At 40.7% G+C, this 25,258-nt stretch overlaps 1 protein-coding gene across 1 annotated transcript; it reads left to right on the top strand.

Annotated features, from left to right (window-relative positions):
• The first annotated feature begins 3,126 nt into the window (after positions 1-3,126).
• Positions 3,127-25,207, top strand: tada2a (transcriptional adaptor 2A). The gene is made up of 15 exons (XM_080731395.1): positions 3,127-3,244; positions 3,848-3,954; positions 4,055-4,114; positions 4,291-4,382; positions 4,607-4,764; positions 5,990-6,078; positions 6,478-6,550; positions 6,663-6,726; positions 9,198-9,241; positions 12,815-12,925; positions 15,712-15,783; positions 16,624-16,756; positions 21,044-21,087; positions 23,949-24,028; positions 24,548-25,207. Exons 1-15 carry the CDS (start codon positions 3,220-3,222, stop codon positions 24,731-24,733), a joined length of 1,338 nt encoding a protein of 445 aa, XP_080587521.1. The 5' UTR covers positions 3,127-3,219; the 3' UTR covers positions 24,734-25,207.
• The last annotated feature ends 51 nt before the right edge of the window (positions 25,208-25,258 follow it).

The raw sequence follows: 25,258 nt of genomic DNA, 5'->3' as shown, positions 1-25,258 counted from the left end.
GGTTCTAAAGTTCAGTTTGGGTATTTGTTTATAATTTTCATTATTTTGTATCAACTGCCCAGCCCTAATGAAGAGCATTAACATAATCTGCATGTAGTAACACTGTGCTAATTAAAAGCTAGTGGCCAGATGTGGGTATCATAAGAGGTGAAAGTATCCTATGGAGAATACGTGATTACTGCTCACGTCATTAATCCCAAACTCAAGAAATACAAGTTTTATCCGGACCTTTATTGACCTATGCCTACAGAATGTACAAGTCCAATATAGGAAATAACATTCATTGTATCTCTAACACACACACTAAAACCCTCAGTATTAATTTAACACCGAATTTGACCCCTGCAGGGCCATTTTGGGTCAATTTTGTACACTCTCAGAGTTAAATAAACTCTGTACAAGGATTTTATTCTTTTGCTTGTTGAAACCACCTTAATCTTGTTTCAGACGATCTCTAGTGTGAAAGTGCAGGCCGTGGCGTGTGGCAGATGCACTTCTATTCTTCTTGGGGCCCTCATATTCAAATGAGAGCAGCTGGGAAGTGCTGCGAAGTAAGAATGAGTTGCGGAGGAGGGTGACAGGATGCATGGGGTGGAGCGTTTGTTTGGGTACTGCATAATCCGCCACACTTCTTTTACAGAGAAACCCACAGTAAAATCCTGAGTGTTCATTTAACTCAGAAAGTGTAAAAAAGCAACATGTTCAGACATGTTCTGTGCCCTGAGGCTTACAACCTTTGATTCACGTGGGGTTTGAGGACTTTAGGCTTTGGGGGCAGGGGGACTCGGGGGGCATGGAGCTGAGGAAAGGAAGAGTGGTTGGGGGGAGGAAACAGCAGTTATCTGCCCACCTGCCACGATGCTGTGGTAGGGGCCATGGCAAGGGAGTGTTATCTGATCTCATTTGTTACCCTCCATGTGGATGCTGCCCACACTGGCACACTCATTTGATATTTGTTATTTTAGACAGTATGAAATATAAATACCTGTAGGCTGCACATGTTTTGGGGGGTTCTTGCTCTGTTTGTTGTTGCATGCATCATTATACAATTTCACGTGTTTATAATCTATTTGGCACCTGGCAGTGGCTCAGAAAGTCTCAGAATGTAGAGCAGCTGTCTGGGAACTGGACGGTTCCAGACCCCTGGCTCTTCCTGGCTTCATGTCAAAGTGTCCTTAGGCAAGACACTGAACCCCGTACTGCTCCCAATGAACAGGTTTGCATGGTTGCCTCTACCGTCGGTGGGTGAATGGCTGAATGTAACAGACATTGTAAAGCTATTTGGATAAAAGCAATATCCAGGCCATTTATAGAGATCAGTGCACCTCCAGTTGGTCTGCATCCAATCAATGACTGGAGGTGCAAGACAATTAAACAAAGAAAAAAAAACAGAAGTAACTGTTTTTGGAAGGATGAACAATTAAAAGTCATCACTCAGCTTAATGTTAAAAAACACAACCGACGTCAGAAACCTAACCTTGGTGTAGTCATGAACAGTTTATTATCACGCTAAGAAATAAGAATATATAAAGGATTAAAGGACGTGTATGTCTCAGCAGCATTTGAACAAATGTCCATGCATTTATTTTCAGTAGACTCGAGGTCTTTTCTGTCAAAGAATGTATATAAAAATACTACTGTTGTTTTATAAAGCAGTTTAGGGCCAAAACACATTTTTGATCTTGTGACGTCACATGCATGAACCATCCAGAGCCCTCTGGTCATCTGGGACAGGTCTGCTTTCTGAACACAGAGTCAGAACTAAATGTGGAGAAGCGGACCTTGATCTTTTGGTCGTTACCAAGTTATTTTTATATCCTATATTTTCTGATTATCTTATTAGTGTGGTTGCCACAGGCAACACACTATTGTAGATTCAGAACAGAAAAGTGAAGCTTTTAGTCATGCTTAACTTGACATCACAATATATAATATATATAAAATATATAATAAATGGTAATGGTATGTTTTATTTTACATTTTGTCAGGGAAAAACAGCCAATTTAATATCGAGGTGCCCACTCTTCCTTGGTGCCCACTCCTCTTGTTACTGTTTTGTGGATGCAATGTAGGCTATTATCTTCTATCAGACACTGTCTAATGCAAGATCACCACTTTGTGGTAGGATGGAGAATGACAGTTCTACTAGTGCAGCAAGCATATACTTTTCAGCTTTTCTTCTTAGATCTGGGTAGTAATAGACGATATCATGGGTTTAGTTTCTTTCAACAGCCGAAAGCTGTTAAAATGTTAACTTATTTAATGATTAGACAGAATCTAAACAGAGTAAACACTGATTTGGGGGTGGCATTTACACAAAATAAACAAAAGGGCAGCTGTGTCAGTGTTTCCGTTTGATGCCTTTATGTTAGCCTAACTCAACTACCATTAATAATGGTGTTTTGTTTTTACCGATAAAAATATGAATATGAAATAATATGATATAGAACAATCCATAAATACAACTAGACCTTTTCCCTTAAAATCTCTCAAAGTTGAGGGAGTTCCAGGGGTCTCCAGGAACCACAAATTTGGTTCCATTTGTTTAAGTACACCCTCAGAGTTAAATTAACATTGATTTTACAATATAAATATAGGGTCTCAAAGATAGAAATGCCATTAAATGGGGGTCAGTAGCCCAATGCATGTGAAATTGAAATTAAAATGGTTACCGTGAAAATGTGCTGTTGGGTCCAGGGGCTAATAAAGTGTCAATATGGGGGTCCTTGGCATGAAAACGTTTGAAAAGTGTTTCAATATTTATATTATTGTACTCTTATTTATTTTTTATTTTATTTTTTTCCTTTACAACTGCGTCTTGTTTTTCTTTTTTGTTATTGATGATATCCTATGCATAGTAGCCTTCTATAGGCCTATTCTATCCGTCTGATCTTTCAATGTTATATGAGATATATAAGGGGGACTAGCCCATAAATAAGCCGTAGGATATCCTTCTTTTAGTTGACCTTGTACCAGTGAACTGTACTGTCATGAAAATGTACCTTTGCTTTTCCTATGCAACCTTCTAATAAGTCTTCAATCAATCAATCAAAGAACCACTGCAATAATAAATAAAATACCTTTTGGGTCTGCATCATGATGCTCGATTGCTCTTCACTTGGCAAACTTGTTCTGTCGCAGGTTTACATGTAGAATTTGATAAATAGATTGATACCGAAAATTTACTGCTCGGCTTTATTTTGTTAAAATTAGAATCTAATGGACCATTTAACGTCGTTTGGAAGTAAGTAATACAATACAAGCTAAAATGCTGACTTAAAACCGATCTTTTGGCGTTATCTCCTGCAGTGCATTACAGCTTATTAGCCGAACGAGTGACACAAGCTATCTATGCTATCTAAGTAGCATACTACTAGCATCAATCCAATACAATGCTGCTGGTGTTGTTAGTTAGCTTAGCTTTAGCCGCTATAAACACAACAATCAATGAATATCATTGGCTTTGCAAAATCTTAAATTACCTGTGGGGTGCATGACATTGAATAGCTATTTTTGCTTGGTGACATATGCTAGCCATAATTATTTTACCTGTATGGAACAGGAATTAACAATATTGTATTCTCAAGTCTTTAAATATTTATTCATGTTGTGTTATGACAATGGTTCTCAAAGTGGATTCCAGGGACTCTGTCTAAATTGACCCATGCAAGTCTGTGACTTTGACAGTGTACACATGGAACCCAATGAACCCTGGGTTCCATTTGTACACTGTCAAAGTTAAGGGGAGACCTTGAAATGTGAACGTTTGAGAAACACTGTGTTGTGAGCTCTGTTTACCTTTATAGTCAGAGCAGAGGTCATGAGCTGACCATCATTTCCTCTCCAGACGATCCTTTTGATAAGCCACCATGCAGAGGATGCTCCTCTTACCTGGCAGAGCCATACATCAAGTGTGCAGAGTGTGGCCCCTCACCTTTCCTGCTGTGCCTTCAGGTTCTTTCACTGACCTTGTGGAATGCATGCTTATTGCTTAATAACACAGACAGTTTAGCAAAAGTAATGAGACAGTAATAAAACTGTTGTTTGGTTTCAGTGTTTCACCAGAGGATTTGAATACAAGAAACATCAGAGTGATCACAGATATGAAATTATGGTAAGTGGAATGAAAGCTACCATGTATTATTTCATCCTTGACATCACTCACTCACACACACACACACACACACACACACACACACACACACACACACACACACACACACACACACACACACACACACACACACATACATTTGTAACATGTCTCACAACTCTGCGTCATCCGTATAGACATCAGATTTTCCTGTACTGGAGCCGGGATGGACAGCACAGGAAGAGGTGGCCTTACTGGAAGCGGTTATGGACTGTGGCTTTGGGAACTGGTTAGTAAGTCTTTGGAACACTGATATAAGCTCATATAGGTTAAATAATCGCTCGCCTCTGTTTGAATAGATTTTGGGGATGGCGAAGAACTTTAATTTTATTCCTTAGTTCTAAATATAACAAAAATATTTTACATTTGCATTAAAACAAATCTTTGGTTATCTGTCCTGTCCTAAATGGTATGTACTTGAAGTGTAATAATAATATCTTTTAAACTCCTCAGGCAGGATGTGGCGTATCAGATGCGTACCAAAAGCAAGGAGGAGTGTGAAAGCCACTACATGAAGAACTTCATCAATAACCCACTGTTCTCCTCCACCTTGCTCAGCCTCCGACAGATGGAGGAGGCTCGTTCTGCAGACAGTGCCATTCCCTTCAAACGTTAGTGTGACCACTTTCATTATCCACCTGTTATAGCTGCACTTTGCCTAATCTCTGCTCATTCTCTGCTGAAGTGTTGCAAAGAATGCAAAGTAATAATACTCTTAAATTAAAATGTTTCACTCTGGCAGACATACTTAAAGTATTCACTAAATCAGGGGTTTTCAAAGTGGGTGACCGGGCACCCTGGGGTGCCGCGACGGCAGTCCAGGGATGCCGCGAGATAATTTTATAATATTTGGAATTTATTTGGACACTTGAAAAAATATTTAGTATCATTTTAAACTTGAAGTACAAAGTTATTTCCAGTCAGTTCTAACCAAAATGGCTATTATCTCAACGTTTTCCTCGCAACATAATTACTAAAATATCGTCACTGTCGGGCAGAAACCTCGTATCTCCAAGTTTCAAATGTGTAGGTCTTTTGGTAAAGCAAAGCCCTGCTTCATCATACAAGACTGTCACACAAAACTAGTGAAAACAGCAGATCTACAACCACACAACGCCTCGCGATGTGAGGCGTTGTGTGCTTGTAGATCTGCTGTTTTCACTAGTTTAGTTAATTTTATAGATGATAAATACAAAACGAACGGTTTTGGACATACAAGGTTTCCACCCGACAACGATGATATGCTATAAATATAAGGTGCTGGGAGTGAAAATTATAATGTAGGGGTGCCTCGGATTAAAACAAATATTCATGAGGAGCCCTGAGACAAAAAGTTTGGGAACCCCTGTGTGGTGGGTCGTAGACCGTCGCACAGTGTGGTGAGTCGCAGCCCCAGCCTGAAGCCTCAAAAGTCTAGTATCTGCTCTGATTCCATAGGGATGTCCCTTTGGAGTGATGGTTAAGATATTGGACTTTCACGCGGGAGACCCGGGTTCGAAACCGGGGGGGGAGGTTCGGATCACCTCTGTTACACCTGCACTAAATGTACCTCCCATACAAGTTTAGGAGCAGTCAACCAACCTCCAAAATCAGAATGTATAGACCTTTTTCCAGAGCGCTGCTGTGTAGCGGTGGTGTTGCTGTGCGAAGCGATGCCACTTGACACCGCAGTTATGGTTGCTGCTCTGAGAAATCGGTCTGTAGACTGGTCCCTCAAAATGAACCAAAGTTGTGCTCAACAGGGGCCTCTACAGCAGTTTCTTGTTTTGTTGTTGAGTGGTGTATACAACTATACATGCTTACATTTTTGTGTGCACATATTCCATCTTACCACAGCCACAGAAGACCCTCCCAGGCCTACATTTGACTCTGTGCTTTCTCGAGACATGGCTGGATACATGCCTGCCAGAGCAGACTTCATGGAGGTCAGAAGAGTTTCTGGTTTATGGATAGGAACATTTCTGCCATAACTAGTTTTAATTTCTACTGAATTGTACATTGCATGTCTCTCTCTCTCTCTCTCTCTCTCTCTCTCTCTCTCTCTCTCTCTCTCTCTCTGTCTCTGTGTGTGTGTGCGTGCGCCACAAACAAAAGGTAAGACGAGATAACCACTAGATGGCTCTATTAGTGTTATTGAGATTTTTGTCCTTTGTCTGTTGCTGACCCTTAGCAAATTAGTTGGCGAATTTGTAGATTTTACTCGTATGATAAAGAGCACTCATTTAGATTATATAAAATGTACTTATTCATCAAACAGATCTCAGGCCAATTATATAAGATGGTTTATTAAAAGCAGCCTGTGTTGTCCTATGTATCCAATGTAGGAATTTGACAACTATGCTGAATGGGATTTGAAAGACATTGATTTTGTGGATGATGACTCAGACATACTACATGGTAGGTCTATTCTTTAGATCATTTTCTTTATTATTCCTTTAAATAAATATTAATGACACTTGCTTAAGCATTTACAACACAATAATACCCTGTCCATAACCGTCTTCTTTAGCGCTCAAGGTTGCAGTTGTTGATATATATCATTCAAGACTGAAAGAGAGACAACGCAGAAAGAAGTAAGTTCACCTTCCTTCCTCTCATTTATAATGTAATTACCTCAATTTACCAGTAGAGGGCATTATAAGTCTTCACATTATGTTGTCCTGTAAAAAACTACTAATTTGATTTCTGAGCTCTCTGACCACCAAAATACAATATTTGCTTTTGTAACTACCATACCTCCTTATTCACAGAGAATATGTATTTATTGCATATTAATGGCTTTTAGCCTCAAGACTGTATTGTTTCCTAGAAATATATACAGAAACTTATTTAAGTGTAATATAGAAGCTAAAGGACAAAGAACAATCTGTTTTTCTATTCAGTTCTTTTCATATTGTTTAATTTGATCAAGATTAAGCCCCATTGTAAAGCCCACTCCACACCAATGATTCGCCGTGCAACTGCATGAAACTACTCGCAACCAGTATCCCCGATGGCAGTTGCAAGGAGTTGCATTGGGTTGGAGTGGCCTTAAAACGTCTTTTTTTTTTGGAGTAGTTTTATTTATTGGTGTGGTTTTGGCTTAAAACTGCATCTTCACCAGTTTTTTACAAACATGAAACACATTTGATTAGTCAGAAAAGTCCCTTCCTGGCTTCAACAACCCAAATAGCATATTCTGTTAAAGAATATTGTGATTTAAATCTGTAGCGGCCATATACATAACACTTTTACAACCATAACACGTGAACACGTCCAACATAAAGTATGGTGGCAAATGGTGTTCCTGGAACAGGCCATCTTTTACTGCTCAGCTTTCCAGCTATGTCATTCCCCAGAAGCCCTCAGTCTGCTACGCTGTCATTCTAGTGCACGCACAGCCAACCCCTGCGGGAATAAATCCATCAGTAAATCAGCGTTAACGAGTTCTTTCTCCCCCCGAACACTGTGGAATGGCATGTCTGGCTGTGAAGCCGAGGCATCTGGGGTTTCGAGCTCCTCCAAGTGCCTTGTCTCCTCCCCTCATAGCTTGTCAGAGTGCCTCCAAACTGGTGACACAGAATTATAGACCCTAGGCAGTGAGTGACCCCTTCAGCCATAGAGTTCAGTCATGGTGTGTCCTCATAATTTTAACGTTTTGCCTCATTCTATTATTTCATCACCAATTTGACAAGTTATTGTTTGGCTTGAGTCTCATAGACTGTCACCACAGCTACCACAAGCAACAATTAGTCCTATGGACCTATACCGTATTGTTTTGTGTTTTTTTCTCCCCCCAATAGTGGCAGAACTCTGTCTGTGCTGGTCAATGGGTGACACCCCTTTCCACCTTCGCCATTAAGCCAAAGTTTTCACTTGCAAAACATATCTCATAATGGACCCTTTGTCAAGTCCCGCCCGTGTTTGTGCCCCTCTTTGCACCGATTGGTTGCTGTTTCTTGTTGGACAAAAATCCTTTCTCTCCATCCACTACCATTGAAATAACGTGTTTTTCAGTTGCTTCGTATTGATGTTCTGTGTATTCAATTCTTAATTTAAACGTGGTGGAGTAAAAAGGATGTAGTATAGTGACTGGGCATATCATGTTTTTTTTGTCCAAGTTATGTTTTAGCAAATTCAACATAAACGACCATAAGGCGGAACTAGGTCAGAAAGAGCCTACTGGTTGGTCAATCAGGGAACAACCAGAAGGCTGACAAAGGGTCAATCGAGCTAGTGGATTAGCATGAAACTTGATGATTGCATTCATGCTCCCTGGACAATGACCCCTAACTATTTGAGTGATTCCATATCCTTTCATATCCTTTCTCTAGCACCATCCTCAGAACCAAGATTTTGGTGTAGGGTGCAAGGAGTTGTATGCACTCTAAAGGTTGCTAGTAGAGATATTAGAATCTTAACATCTTTACACATCAGGGCATGATGAGTAAACAATAGGAAAATGAAAATTACTTGTCGGTGAACATTTCACATAACAACTATGCATACATTTGATACTTCTTACATACAGGTTGATGGCTTTTTTCGCAGTGTGCAAGCTCAGAAAAATAGACCGTGTTCTGAATAAAAATTATCACCGCATAATATTCGGGTTTTGTCTGAATGTAGTAATGTACTTATCATGAAACAACAGTTTGAGAAAAAAAAAATGTTTTCAGGTGAATTAATTGCACACACAATAAACACCCCTAGGGTGTAAGTATCTTTAGACTAAATTAAATTAATTAATACTAAACGCTTATTGGAATGTACAGTTGCCAAGGTAATTGTATCAGCACTGGGTATGATTTACTTCTTAAAATGATCAAGCTATTACTAGAAGACCGCTAATCTGCCTTTATCTGAATATTTAAAATAGAAAAACACTATTTTAGTGGTTATAATATTTAGTTCTTCTCTCAAGTAGTGATTATTTGAGCAATGGTGCACTTGACATTTGCCGGTAGTAACTTGTGTGTGTAGTTTGTTAAATGTGTGCCAAGACTACAGCAAACCAAATCTACCTACAAATAAAGTAACCTGAACTTGATCCAATTTCTTGCAGGATTATTCGAGACCATGGACTGATTAACTTGAGGAAGTTCCAGAGTGAGTACTGTACGCTAATATTGGCTTGGCTACTGTATGTCTAGCTTCCCATAAAGGCATGTGTTATCTAGCAGCCAGGTTGGCTCTGTGTCTGAGTTTCTATGGCTGCACCGTGTAAACAACGCCAGTGCAATAACCATCACTGTTAACCTCCGTGGCCGCCTTGGACAGCTGAGGTGTGGGAGCTCATATTTACGATTGCGGCTGAAAATAGTCCAATCGGACCGTGTGCCACGGCATAATGAGCCTGTCTATGAATAGACGCCTATGAAATGAACACTGCCGTTCTAATGACACAATAGATTGGGTCTTCATGAGGTTTTATTGATCCATCCCACGCAATTTGGATCTTGCCAAGAAGCCTGGTAATGTAATGCCTTCCATGACGTGGGTTCATGCATCGGAGGTCAGATGGCAAGGGACCCCATGAATACATTTGTCCACTCAAAACCTTCCTTCTGATTGTTCAGCTCATTGTTGTCTCCAGGTGTTGCCCTGTGAGATGTGTTGTGGTTTGGGGAGTTGAAGAGTGCTCTTCTCATGTTTTATTTATTCATCCTCCTGCCTCCAGTCAGCCCTCCTCTCCCTTATCTTTGTAGTCTTCCAAGACAAAAGGCTACCCAGAGTAGCTGTGGAGCTGCAGCCCGGTTGTCATGGAGACTGTGTGTGCGTGCGTGCGTGCGTGCGTCCGTGTGTGTGTGTGTGTGTGTGTCACCCGTAATAATGGAAGCTGCATCCAAGACTTGAAGGCTCTTAGTGTACAGTATAGCCTTGGTTATTGCTGGAAGCAGTTTGACCAACAGACTTTTGTGCAAGGCTGTAGTTTATCACGGGCTCATAGTCTGGGCCAGTCACATTGAATCTGTTAACACACACATAGTAGGGGGAATTAAGTGAAAATGTGTTACACAGTGAAGCATGACATTTTATACAATTTTATATGTCCCTCGGGTCATCCTAAAACAGAGTTATTGACAAAATTGAAAATGGGTGCCTACTGCCTACAGCGTTGACAGATGATGCCAAAGATACCTAAAGTATCTCATAAAAGCATGAAATGTGGTGTTAATGTCCCTTGGTTGATGATCTTAGTGCATCATACAAGGGGTGCCCAAAAAGGTTTTAAACAGGAAATTCGTTTTTTGGCTAAATTAAAACTGTCCGCCTAAAGCAGTTAGAAGAAAGAAAATATAAAGGGAGTAAGGGATGTCATAAACATGTATAATTTGAGAGGTACACTGAGAGGTTCTTATTATATGGGTATTATAGGGGTTATTTATTTGTTTGTTTACTTGTTTATCAACCCATTCTGGACTGGCTACACATCAGGCCGGGAACACATTTTTGTGTATTACAGTATGTACAGTAAGTAGTACAGTAGTTTTTGGAAAGGTATTTTATGTTTTTTTTTGCTATGAAGGCCAAAGGTGTAAGCTATCAAATAGTTTTGGAATTTTGTTTCTAACTGCTACAGAGGCTGAGTAATACGTTTTCCAGAAAAACAGTGGGCAATTTTCAAATCGGACTTAGGTCTAAAACCTTTTAGGAAGGGACCATGTTTTTTAGAAATTCTAAATGGCTGTTGACAATTGCAGTCTGCATAACCTGGCCTATTTTGCAGTCTAACTTCTGTTTACATTACACTCTACGACATCATCTTATTTATTTTACTTTCTGCAAACATTTTTACTTTATTCTTCGAAACTCTTTATTTATCTAACTTTTTGCATATTTTCCATATTCTTATTTATTTTACTCTGCATCTTATTTAACTGCTCGATTTGAATGTAGTAGCAGTGCACCCTGTATGGGAGGAATGTTTTCCATTGAGAAACATTTTTGAGCAAACAGGTCCTTCCTTAGATCATTGACATTTTCATTGTCAGTTGTCTTATCATCAAGGACCCTCTGGAAGACGAGATGATGCATCTCAACTAAAGGGGTTTATCCTCCAATCCAATTTTGAAATAAAATCATACAGAACACGTGTATATTTCAAGCACTGCAAAACTGTTTGATTCCTGGCTAAGCACTTTAAAAGGAGTAACCATCAAACAGTTTACAGTTTAGGCATTTAGCAGACGCTTTTAATCCAAAGTGACTTACAATAAGCAGATAAAAAACATCACAATAAACAAGATAATATGTCAGTACATTAATAGCAATATAACAATGTCAATGGATATCTATCTAGAGAAAAACACAATATAATCAAAGTTTCTAAAAAACCTAAACAAAAAACAAACTAACCATAAATAACCCCTTCTAGGATATTAAGGAGTATTTAATGTACATACCAAATTATATACTTTTATGATGTCCCATTGTTCCTTTATGTTTTCTTTTGTGTCAACTGCTTTAGGCGGTCATTTTGAATTTAGCCAAAACCTTTTTGGGCACCCATTTTATAGAGATAACCCAAGGGTCCTTCCTGTCAAACACAAACGTACTACTTGATTACACCAGCCTTTATGAATAAGTATGAATAATGATTCCATTCACCTGTGTGATTCCCATTCCCATATGTCATGTTCCTCCAAACACACCTGATTTTCATTAGGGAGACACTTTTGGGCTGCTACATGTTATGACGGCCGGACGCCGGTGCATTACTCGTTTTAAACAGTAGATTAAAATATGTCTCTGAAAACATTTGAGGTGAGCAATAAGCAATGGAGTAAATGTACCTCAGGGGAACTGCCTCTCTCTCTCTCTCTCTGGCGCTACACGAGGAGACACAAACAGCTGCGCTATGAGCTGCGTGTGTAGTTCCCATTGATCCCATACCCGAGGGTGTCCAGGTATTAAAATAACCGTGTTTATATAGTACACCAGGGGTCTTCAACAGGGGGACCTTTTTGTTTGGCACTATGAAGGCAATGGTCAACAACATATTTTCTGACCGGACGTCAGAAGAAAGTTCTTATGTAGGATGGAGTATTTTGAAGCATGTAGGGGGCCTTACATTCATCCAATGCATGTGGGAACAGAGACATATTATGGAACCTCCCCATAAAGGAGAGCAATGTGTGAATGACTGTCCACTGCAATGTTATGAATTCCATATGGGGAAAGGGGGGTTATCAGTCTCAATGGGAGACTGGTACTGTGAGCGGGTTTGATATGAGATTTTCTCTCTATCTATCAATGCTATACAGCAGGGGTCTTCAACAGGGGGTCCGGGACCCTTAGGGCTGCGAGGCATTGTGAGCTTGTAGATCGGCAAAACCTCTTTCGCCAAAGAGGTTTGGTGTAGAGGGGGAAAAGAGCAGACTAAGTACAGAGTAAAAGGTCAAGTTTATTAGGTAATGACGGCTCAAGTGGTTAAATATCTGAAAACACAAATTGACATGAATCCAAAATACACTGATGATTGTGCTGTCAAACGATGCAACTATATGGAATCTATGATAAGGTTGTGGGGGTCCCTGCTTCATCTCTCTTCTCAACTAAGGGGTCCTTGGCCTGAAAACGTTGAGGACCCCTGGCTTAGATGAATCAATGTTATACCATGTACAATGTTTTTATCCTTGTGTGTTCGGGGTGCTCACACTATCTGCATTTCTATTTCAGTGCTGGAACGTGGCTACCCAAAGGAGGTTCAGGAACTGTATGATGCTATGAGACGATTTGCCAGGGTTGTTGGGCCCACTGAGCATGACAAGTTCATCGAAAGTCATGCATGTGAGTATTGAGCTTTATATGCATTGGACACTCAGGGTGCACAAAAAGCTTGAATAAAATGTTTATTTTCAGGAAGCTAGAATGTCCGTTGTGGCAAGCACAATGCGCTAAACGGCCCTGAATTAGTCTTGGGTGTGTATTGGAGGTTACATTAATAAAACCGATCAGAGTGTCGGCTGCCATCACCAAGCGGCTTGCGCCCTTGGTAGGCGCATTGCTTAGTGGCGGAGATTAGAAGTTTCAACACTTTTCTACAATAGAGAAAGCACAGTGCCTTCAGAAAGTCAGACACGTTACATTCCAAGCCATATCCTGTATAAATGTATGTTTAACACACAGAATTAAGAACCACACAAACGTAGACCCAAAAAGAAAACTGTTTTGTGTCTACATTTAGTGCTGGCTGCGGAAGATAGGGTAACTTGAAAAAGAGAGAGGCGAGCACTCAGAAGAATACAATAGTTCACAGTTCACGTGTATTGGGTGCGCAGTTCTGGCAGAAATAGTAACTTAGAAAAGATCACCTGAGGCCTTCCTCACGCTGACTATTTGATATTGTGAATGTCAGGCAGACATTGTGGTATTCATGTGTGGTATTCATTTTCTTTGCTATACTGACTTTCTTTCTATGTATTAACATGCATATCAATGAAAACACATATCTAAATAGCTATGCATATCTGATTCATAGTCCCCTGGAAGTGAGCTTGTTGTTATATGGGGCCAGTGGGCCACAGCTTAATTTTTTAATCATGAAAGATTTTGTGCTCAAGACTAGATGTCTACATGAATTCAGATCCAAAGATTTTCTTTCTTCAACAATGAAGATTCCCTGTAGAGTGCTAATCCCAAAGTCCAGTGAGCATATTCTCAAAATATGAAAAGGGTTGCCGTTGCACAAATAAAATGTCAGATTATGTTATTGGTATCAGACAATATATTTATGATTTTAGCATAAAAATGCTAAAATCGGTATGATTAAAAATAAAATAATCCTGATATCTATGTTTGAATGTAAGGCATTGAAACCTGTTTAAGAAATAACTGCAAACAATATGGAAAAATCCCCAAATCATTACCTCAAAAATGTCATCGTCTACTCAGGCACATTTGTTGTCAGGTATATAATGAATGAATTCAGTAGCCAGTGCCAGGGTTTTTATTTACCTTCTCGTATGCACCACCGGTCCAACAGTAATCAGATTACTTCCGGTCCAGAGATACGCTCGTATTTTCTTTCACCTAGGAGAGAAAAATTACCACCGCGGTCATCCGTGCTTTTGTTTTGGTTCGTAGTGAAGGGCTTGTTTTAAACAAGAATGCGATCTGGAGATAGATTACGAGATAAATCCATTTTCCTTCACAGTAATCCATTGCAGTAAACAGAGGTTTTCATTTTCGGATGACTACATCTCTCAAAGGATTATGGGAATTTGAATTTTTGCATCAGTGCTAGCCGGGTGCCACAGATGACACGCCACGGTTTACAATAGGAAAAGTTATATTCCGGCTTACGTCGGGAAAAGCACCCTGTGTGTTAAGGACAAAATACTCGCATTTCACTTTTTTATTTGGTCCCATCACAATAGAAAATTGGTTCAGCAGATCAGCACAGCACAGAGCCACCTTCAGGGCATGTAAATGATACAGAATATATTCTGCATAATACAAGGGAAGAGTTGTGATGTAAACATTCTTCAGTTCTTTAAAGATTTCTGCAAATTTTTAGTTTGCTGAAAATTGTGGACCAATCAGATAACGACACAATATTACATCATTGATCTGAACATGTAAGGAACAATCTCATAATGGCAATCGGCAGAACATCAAACGATACAGTATATAACATCTCATCAAACAATACATTGGTATTACAATCAAAAATAGTCCAAAGGGAAGCACGCTCATCCCAACAAAAATGAGCAGGTGCTGAACAACAATACATAAGCTGGGGAAGGAAGGGATGTCCGCACACAGTTTCTTAGCTCCCAGTAGAAAATATATTAAATAAGATTGACAGCGTTTCGACCCACGCAGGTCTTCATCAGGTGTCAGGTCTGATACAATACAGGAAATAGGCGGGTTATATACAAAAACAGAAGACAGAGTCAAAATCTAAAACAGCTGTTGTATTAATCACTGATACACCCACCCAATATGAAGGCTTAGGCTGCTCTTCACATCTTTGGTCTTTTCTTTCTCTCACACACCTGTCACATTGTACTAGGTGTACAAAACTCTTGCTTGTTTATACTGGGTCCAGGGGGGAAAATAAAAGTTACTTTTAAATATAAATCCATGAATGTCCCTTTTTCTATCTGTGCTGGTTATTATGTTATTAAATTACAGTAAAATAACTACAAATGCAAAATGTATCAAAATGGTCACTTTAACAACGTATTATGATTATATTCTACACACTTGTATTCTCCCCATCTTGACAAAATGGTATATTCCCAGGTTTCGCAGGTCAGCTGCACAGGTGCAATTCATTTACTAACATGCCAAGTTAAGCTGCACTTGAAAAACCATTCCAGGCTGCCATATCCAGCCCAAGAAACGTAGAAACCTGTGTAAAAAAATGTCAAATCTTGTTTTTTCAGACATTTTGAAAATAGCCGATCAACGCCTCGCAGTGCGAGGCGTTGTGAGCATGATACATTTTTCAAACCTGTCAATGTTTGTGTCTGATTCTGGAGCTAATATCTCAAACCACTGGACTAGACATGTTCTGTGGTTAGAACTTGTGGTTAACACCCAGCAACAACATGTCCTTTCCTTTCCAGTGGAATTTGATCTGCGGAGAGAGATCCACAGACTACAGGAGTACAGGAGAGCAGGGGTCAAGTCCTTCTGTGGTGAGTCAATTTTCACCTCTTGAATTTCAGATTGCAGTGAATTGAGATTCAACAAAGCTCTGTTTCAGATTTGGCTGGCTTGAAATTCAACAAAGCTCCGTTTCAGATTAGTCACTAATTACTCCACTAAAGAGCAGAGATGAATGGGCAATTTGTTTGTGTCCAGACTTGAGTTGTAGCTCCCTTAATACTTTTGGCAGCACATCATGTTGTACAAAAATACAGGAAGGAAACTGTTGCAGCACCTGTACTGCTTTTTTTTTTCCAGTGGAATTTTCTAAATTCTATCCCCTTTTAAAATACAAAGAACATGGATGGATGTTTCCAAACAAAAATGTCAGTAATGTCTTGAACTTCTATGATTTTCACCATTGTTAACAAACATTAAATAATTAGACGGTGACATTGATTTGAAGAGTCTGAAATAAAAGGTATTGAACTTGACTTAACTCTTCATAGTACTTTTCTTGTTGTAGAATGTCTTAACCTAACACACCCAGTACTCACTATACCAAAGGATCTTTTCTGAATCGACATAATTTAGTTAAGCCCACATAGTTGATCAATCCAGGCATCACTTTCCTGAATGGATTTAATAATAATAATAATAATAATAATAATTTGTAAAGCGCCTTTCATGACATCAAGTGCAGCTCAAAACATTACATAAAAAGATTAACAAAAGAAAAAACAACACAATATTAAACAGGATTAAAAATGACGATGATGATCAAAATTAAAACAACACAAGAAAATAGCAGCATTCATAAGTGAATCTGGGATTGTAGTATGTTTTTATCGAGCTAATTCCTGCCCCACTGTCTGTCTATCCCCTGGCAGGTGCCAAGGTGTACGAGCAGGTGAAGAGGGTCCGGGAGGATGAGAGGAGGAAGAGGACCATGCTGTGTGATGTGCTACAGTACATCCAGGATGGCCGGGCGTGCCAGCAGTGGCTCAGTAAACAGGCTGCAATGTGAGACCACTGTCCCTTTCACTTCCTGTCTGTCAGGAGGGCAGCTGTAATCCTCCTCTCCACAGACCGTGACCTCCGTCGTCCAGGGGCGTCGCACCAAATTCTGGGCCCTGGGATTCACTTCGGGCCCCCCATGAATGTTAGGGGGAGGGGGTTTAACCCATTTAGACTGGGAACGCATTATTTCGTGCTTTAACTATTGAAAAATAGCAGATGTACAAGCTCACCAGCGTGGCACAGAGTGCCGTGCTGTGAGCTTGTAGATCTGCAATTTTTGAGAAATCGTGAAAATGTCTTTGAATATTTCAAAATCCTCCTAAGGTTTTTTGAAAAAACGATGTTTCTATGTCAGTGGTGCTCAAACCATTTCATGTGAAGGACCCCCAAAATGATATGTATTTGGCCACGGACCCCCATCTCAAAATATCTAGTTCCAGGGACCCCCCCAGAAGCAAAATTTGAGTTACAAATGTTCGCTTAAAAAATACATATATTCAAAGATTTGCACATATTTTCACGACTTTTCAAAAAAAGCAGATAAACAAGCTCACAGCGCGGCACCGATAGCTAAAGTATAAAATAATTAAGGCCCCTCCAACTTGGGCCCTAGTAACTCAGTCCCACTTTTCCCCCCCTTGTGACGCCCCTGCACATAAACCCCCGGAACATGCTGAGACAAATGGAGCACACGTGCTCAGTACTGCATGTCTCGCGTACCAGCGCAAATAATTATTTCTGGCTTTTTCATTATAGCCCTGCTGTTGTAATTATGTTTTTCAACCCACTTACTTACTTACGCCTTACACCCCTACTGGGGTATAGGCCGTCGACAAGGGACCTCCAGAGTTCACGGTCACTGGCGTTCCTTTCTATCTGCGACCAGGTGCATCCCAGTCTCTTGGTGTCTGCCTGGAGATCCCGCCGCCAGGTGTTTTTTGGCCGGCCTCTGTTTCTCTTCCCTTGCGGGTTCCACGTCAGAGCCTGTCTGGTGGTGTTTGACTCTGGCTTGCGCAGTGTGTGCCCGATCCAGCTCCATCTTCTTCGTCCAATTTCGTCTGTTGCTGGGAGTTGTTTGGTTTTTATCCACAGATCGGTATTGCTGATCTTGTCCGGCCAGTATATTTTCAGGATTCTTCTGAGACATTTGTTGATGAAGGTTTGAACTTTATTTATTGTGGTCTTAGTGATTCTCCAAGTCTCTGACCCATAAAGCAGGACGGATTTTACGTTGGAGTTGAATATTCTGATTTTAGTTGTTTGCTGTATCTCTCTAGAGCGCCAGATGTTCTTGAGCAGTAGAAATGCTGTTCTTGCCTTACCTATCCTCGCTTTCACATCTGCATCCGTACCACCCTGGTTGCTGATGATACTCCCCAAGTAGGTGAAGGACTCTACCTCTCCTATCATGGTGTCACCTAGAGAGATTTGTTCTGCACTGTTTGTATTTATCCTCATGGTTTTTGTTTTTCCCAAATGAATATTTAGCCCTAATTGTGAGGAAGTCTCTGCCAGTGTTTTGGTCTTTTCTTGCATCTGATGATAATTATGTGACAGTAGTGCCAGGTCGTCTGCGAAATCTAAGTCATCAAGCTGTGTCCATAATGTCCACTGGATTCCATTCTTCCTTTGTGATGTTGTTGTTCTCATAACCCAGTCAATGGCTAGTAAGAACAGGAATGGGGATAACAGACAACCCTGTCTGACCCCGGTCCTGATCTCGAACTGGTCTGTGTGTTGTCCCTCATGTATGACTCTACAGGTCATTCCAGTATAACTGTTTTTAATTATGTTCACTAGCTTAGTGGGCACTCCATGGTGTCTCAATAGCTTCCAGGTGGTCTCTCTATGTACACTGTCGAATGCTTTCTCGTAGTCGACAAAGTTAACATAGAGCGAGGAGTTCCACTCTATTGACTGCTCTATGATTATTCGAAGAGTGGCAATCTGGTCGACACAAGACCGATTCTTTCTGAATCCTGCTTGCTGGTCTCTTAGTTGCTTGTCAACTGCATCCTTCATTCTTTCCAGTAGAACTTTATTTAGCACTTTCCCTGGCACAGAGAGTAGTGTGATCCCTCTATAATTATTGCAGTTTCCCAGGTCTCCCTTCTTTGGGAGCTTGTTAATAAGACCCTCTTTCCATTCTGATGGTATCTCTTCTTCTCCCCAAATCCTTTTGAAAAGTGGATGCAGCAGGCTCACGGTGGTATCCACATCGGCCTTTAGGGCTTCTGCCGGGATGTTATCTGGCCCTGCTGCTTTCCCATTTTTCAGCTGTTGGACAGCTTTCCTGATCTCCTCTCTGCTGGGTATGTCACAGCTGATGGGGAGGTCTGTCTGTGCTGGTTGGATATCTGGGGGGTTTTCTGGTGGGGGTCTATTAAGCAGTTCCTCAAAGTGTTCTGCCCATCTATGTAGTTGGCCGTCCTTTGTTTTAATGCTGTTTCCTTCTTTATCCCTGACCGGTCTTTGTGGCCTACTATATTTGCCCGACATCTTTCTGGTGGTGTCGTACAACTGTCTCATGTTTCCGTTTCTTGCTGCTTCCTCTGCTTCTTCTGCTAGGTTGTCAATGTATTTCCTCTTGTCTGCCTTAATGCTCCTCTTTACCGTTCTGTTGACATCTGTATATTCTTGTTGTGCCTTTGCTTTTGCTGCTCTTGTGCGGCTATTTGTCACTGCTGCTTTCTTCTCTTTTCTTACTTGGATCTTTTGTTGGGTTTCTGTAGATATCCACTCCTTTTGTTGAAACTTCCTGTAGCCGACCACTTCTTTGCATGTGGATGTATATGTGTCTTTAATGTGTTGCCACTGGCTATCAATACTGCTCTCCTCTTCAAGTAGGTCCTGTAGAACTTCGAATTTGTTTGAGAGTTTAAGTTTGAATTCTTCTTGTTTCTCTGACTCCCTCAATAGGCTCACGTTGTATTTCTGTCTGTTAGCTGTTGTCTCCGTTTTGTTTTTCTTTAGTTTGAGTTTCAGTCTAGCAGTTAGCAAGTGGTGGTCTGATGCTACATCTGCTCCCCTTTTAACTCTCACATCCTGTAGTGATCTTCTGAACTTCTTGCTTATGCAAATGTGGTCTATTTGGTTCTCTGTAGTATGGTCTGGTGATACCCATGTTGCCTTATGGATCCTCTTATGGGGGAAGATACTACCTCCTATAACAAGCTTGTTCAGTGCACAGATGTCCATGAACTTCTCTCCATTTTCGCTTGTTTCCCCAAGTCCATGTGTTCCCATCACCTCTTCGTATCCAACATTTACATTTCCTACCTTTGCATTAAAGTCTCCCATTAGTATGGTGGTATCTTTTTCTGATTGTTTGTCCAGGATGTTTTGAAGTCGGTCGTAGAACTCCTCCTTTTCTTCTTCTTCACTGTTGTTTGTTGGTGCGTAGCATTGGATGACCTTCATCTTAATCCTCTCATTTGTTGTTCTGAACGATGCTGTAATGATCCTTGGCCCATGGGCCTCCCATTCTAACAATGCTCTCTGCGCAGATCTTGATAGCATGAGAGCTACCCCTTCTGTGTGTGGGGCACCCTCATCTTCATGGCCGGAGTACAGCAGCAGCTCTCCACTCATCAATCTTTTCTGTCCTGATTGCGTCCATCTTGCCTCGCTGATTCCTAGTAGTGCTAAATTGTAGTTTTTCATCTCTTGTGCTATTTGAAAGGTTTTCCCTGCTTGGTACATTGTTCTTACATTCCATGTTCCAATGGTTATGTTCTCTCTGGTTGAGAGAAGAGTGGTCGGTCCTGCAGCTTCCAGGGGCTCCTGGGTTTCACCACACAACGTCATGCATCTTCGAGCTGAAGAGCTTTTCTCTCCCAGGGCCGTGTCATCATTTAGTCTTCTTGTCGGCGTTTCTGTAACTGCCATTGTTTTACGGGGTGGGGTAGTTGGCCCCACGCCCAACCCCCAACCTGGAGGACCAGGTGCTGCTTTTCGTCCGACCTCTACTCTAAAACCTGCCCGGCATGGTTGCACCTACTGAGGGTATGAACCCCCTCCGGTATAGCTTTCAGAGTCACGGAGGTACGCAAGCCTCCCCACCACGGCAAGGTAGCAGCACGGGGGGAGGGCGCTGGGTTTTTCAACCCAGCGCCTGCCTTATTGTTGGATGTTCTCCAAGTTGTCAATTATTGCTTAAAAAAGTGTATTTTGGGTGATGATTCATTCCCTCATTGGATGAGGAACCCGGGGGAGAGTGGATGATGAACAGACATGCAGGCATGTGTGTATGTGACATATAGTGATGAATTCTTTCCCCTCTGTACACAGCGACGCTGGCATCACTCCTGTTGTCACGACCATCACAATGTCAGGTATGATGTACACACACAGACACACACACACACACACACACACACACACACACATACTGGTTTTTATGATTTGTGGGGACCACAATGATGAAAAGGGTGGTCCCCACATGTGATGATTTTAATCATCTCATGTGGGGACCACCCTTTCTAAATGTTATACAGCTATGAAAAAAAATCAGGTATAACAACTATGGCTGTGTTAGCTTATACACGACTTCAAATATCAGAATTGATGAAGTTATTCCCCATGACGTGACTGTGTATACAGATTTTGGTCCCCACAAAACATATAAAGCTACTGAGCACACACACGCACACACACACACACACACCATGACCAAAAAACGTGACTTATGGGCCAATGCTAAAAACTTCACAGGCACATCAGAGCAGCTCCTGTGTTGGTTTTTAACAGTTTCCCTCATGGGGACCTGATTTTTGGTCCCCATACCGTACCTGGTCCCCATGACGTGACTGTGTATACAGATTTTGGTCCCCACAAACATACAAAAACCAGTGCACACACACACACACACACACACACACACACACACACACACACACACACACACACGCTTACCACTAGGCAACTAATAGTTGTGGAAACAGTGGTGGAAAAAGTACTAATTTTTTACTTAACAAATACCTTGCCATTTAAAAATGGCTGCCAAAGTGCCAGGCTGCCACAAGTCTCCATAGACTTCCATGTAATTCATAGTGCACGCCCAATCGCCCATGCATAGATCATGCACCACGTGTGTGCACGCCGTTCACACAAAAAAAATCTGCTTGGAAATCCGTCGGTTCCGGAATTAAAGATTTAAAAGTAAGTAAAAGTACAAAATATTCTTATCAAAATGTACTTAAAGTAGCAAAAGTATAATGTACTCATTATGCAGAATATGTGTAAAAAAAAAAAAAAGAAAAGCAGCAGATACCATATAGTTAGGGAAAATTAGCAGAATAACTGTCAAATGTGGGAATAAATTCCTTACCAAACAATTTCTTCACCAATGTGTTCGTAAAGGTGTCTAGTGACATATCAAACAAAGATTGAAATTCAACATCCCTAGCAAAATGTTTGACAGCTAGGGTAATTCTGGGTCTCATTCACTTACTATACACTGTACTATAAGGGAAAAAAATCACTCCCAAAAATATGCTTTACGTGGGGTGTGAGGGGTCTAACTAGGTGTTTTTAATTATTCTGAATTCATTGCAAGCATTTGTTTTGCACGAAAAACATTCTTTGGGCTAAAAACAGAACCAAAAAAACTGGTTTAGTGATGAGTCATCACTTTTCACAAGGTGTATTTGGCCCAAAGAATGTTTTTCGTGCAAAACAAATGCTTGCAATGGATTCAGAATAAATAAAAACACCTAGTTAGACCCCTCTGTTGTTCAGGCCATGCACAATCACACACAAACCCACACACACACACACACACACGGGGGGGGGGGGGGGAGTGTGTGTGTGTGCAGGCGGGCGGGCGGGCGGGGGGGGGGGGGGGGAAGGGTGGTTCTGGCCCTGTTACAGATGTTGTCCAAAATCATGCAGATCGGTACACAGTATCTCTGTAGCCGTTAAATGGAACGGGTATTTCTTACATTGATGCTCCTACATATTAGCATGCAAGCACCAGTTAAAGTTACTTTCCATCCCTCATATACTGTGTGCACAGTGCACATCCCATAATCCACACACTGCACATCATTTCGGAGCTCATATCTTTGAACGGGTAAGGGCTAGTTTAAAGCAGATTTTTGGGAGTGATTTTTTCCCTTATAGTACAGAGTATAGAAGTGAATGAGACTCAGAATTACCCTAGCTGTCAAACATTTTGCTAGGGATGTTGAATTTCAATCTTTGTTAGATATGTTACTAGACACCTTTATGAACACATTGGTGAAGAAATTGTTTGGTAAGGAATTTATTCCCAGGGTTTTATTAAAATTCCCTGACTAATAGCACCCCAAATCATCACTGACTGTGGAAATTTCACACTGGACTTAAACTCTGACATCAGAAGGTTGATGTTTCTGTATTATAAATACTTGTTTTGAGTGGTCTTGTGTAATATTGTGAGATATGGATTTTTAATATTCATGAGCTGTATGCCACAACAAAGTATTTTGAATATGTAACTGCATGCAATGTATGCCTTGTCCTGTGCTTGACAATAAAAAAAATATTTCAATAAAACATGAATATTTCACTGCATGCGCAATGTATGTAGAATATATGAAAGTAATTTTTTTAAAAGAGGTGGTGCCATAGTTTTGTACTTTTTCTGGTTTCATGTGTATGAGGTTGACAGTATTTCATTAGACCCCCTGGTGTGGTTTTTATGAGCAATTATGTACTCCCTTTGTATTTTGGGTTTCTTCCTGGAGGCTGACACCTTGTGGGTCAAAAGTGCAGATCCAAAAACACTGATAAAATGACATCATATAATCAACCCCTCCCCCTTTACCATACACCCAACACTGTGGGTGTGGCTAACTTCAGCTGGGTCACCACCCACCTGACCATCCAGGCATACTTAATGAACTGGTGGGTGTAGCCACATAAAAACCCAATTTTAACTCTTTCTGTACACTTTTTTTGGAGAAAAAAAATCTTCCTCCTAGTATAATCATAATACCTGATAATCATGTTTTAGGGGGGAAAATGTCATGGCACTGCATCTTTAAATTAAATTACAGAAAATAATTAACTTTTCCACAATACACAATTTGCCAGTGCCCTCTTCCAACAAAGGGATTAACTGTATGTCATGGAGCTGCCAATACGTTATCTCGAGGCGTCCATAGACATTTATACAATGGGTGTGTAACCTGTCTGTCTTCCTGTTGTACAGCGACAGGTCGGAGAAGTGCCCCTCCTCTCAACCTGACTGGACTGCCTGGAACAGAAAAGCTCAATGAACAGGAAAAAGAGGTACGTCCTGTACAGCTGTCTGTTGTCTGAACACATTCATCACTTTCAACCTGTCATTCCTATACTGGGCATATCCTTATGGGCGGGGGGGAAATGCAGATCTACAAGGTCATAACGTGTCACCAATGTGACAGTTTTAGCTTGTAGATCTGCTATTGTGCCTAATTTACACTTTGCCAAAAACAACTGATTTTCAACCAGAATTTTGGCGAGCAATGCGATTATGATAAAGTGTAATTTGCTTAACCCATTAAAACCGGGAAAGCATCTGTAACACTGTTTTATTTTTAGCGTTGGCTATTCAAAAATAGCAGACCTACAAGAGCACAGCGCGTCACTTCGCAGTTCGCACCATGCCGCGAGCTTGTACGTCTGATTTTACATCTTAAGATTGTGTGAGAACTACTGATTTAGAAGACATTTTGTGGAATCGTTCTCAGGTCTTAATGGGTAAAACAGAGCTAGTATACTGTATGCCGGTGTGTTTGTGTAACCCTCACCCTTGTGTTGTACTTGTAGCTTTGTCAGGTGGTGCGGTTGGTGCCGGGAGCCTACCTGGAGTACAAGCAGGCGCTGCTGAACGAGTGCAGGCGGCAGGGAGGTTTACGGCTGGCACAGGCCCGGGCGTTGATCAAAATCGACGTCAACAAGACACGCAAAATCTATGACTTCTTAATTAAGGAGGGCTACATCAATAAAGCCTAGCGCTGCTGGATGACACTGTGTGGCTTTTGCGATGATTGGATTGTCCTTTATCCTCTGTGTTTTTGTATACGCATTGTGTCTGTAAAATGGCGCTCTCAATGTCCTTTGAGATGTTTTCACAGATGCTCCTTCATTTGAAAGATTTTAATCTTTGTAATCAACTTTTAGGTCTGTGTTTTTGAATCAGGTGTTGTTTGTATAGTATGAAAACAGACAAATCTATTTGTACAGTATATTTCCAGCAGCATAAATCAGATGTCTGTGTTGTGTGTTTTATGTTAGCATTTTTGTGATAAAAATATAATAGCATGTACATCTCATCATGTTGTAAAATAAATGAATCCATTGGGTTTTAAGACCAGGTCTGAACCACTGCCCCTCCCACTGTCAGATGCTTACATTTGGTTGTACTTATTGATAACACTATGTATCCCATGCTTATAATGCTTTATAAACATACTTATGCAGTATTATCTAGCCTACTTATAACACTGTAAAATTAGTTAAAACATCTCATAAATACTC

Source organism: Nannobrachium achirus, assembly GCF_963921795.1.
Source record: "Nannobrachium achirus genome assembly, chromosome: 8".
Classification (NCBI taxonomy): Eukaryota; Metazoa; Chordata; class Actinopteri; order Myctophiformes; family Myctophidae; genus Nannobrachium; species Nannobrachium achirus.
This window is presented reverse-complemented; position numbering and strand designations above follow the sequence as displayed.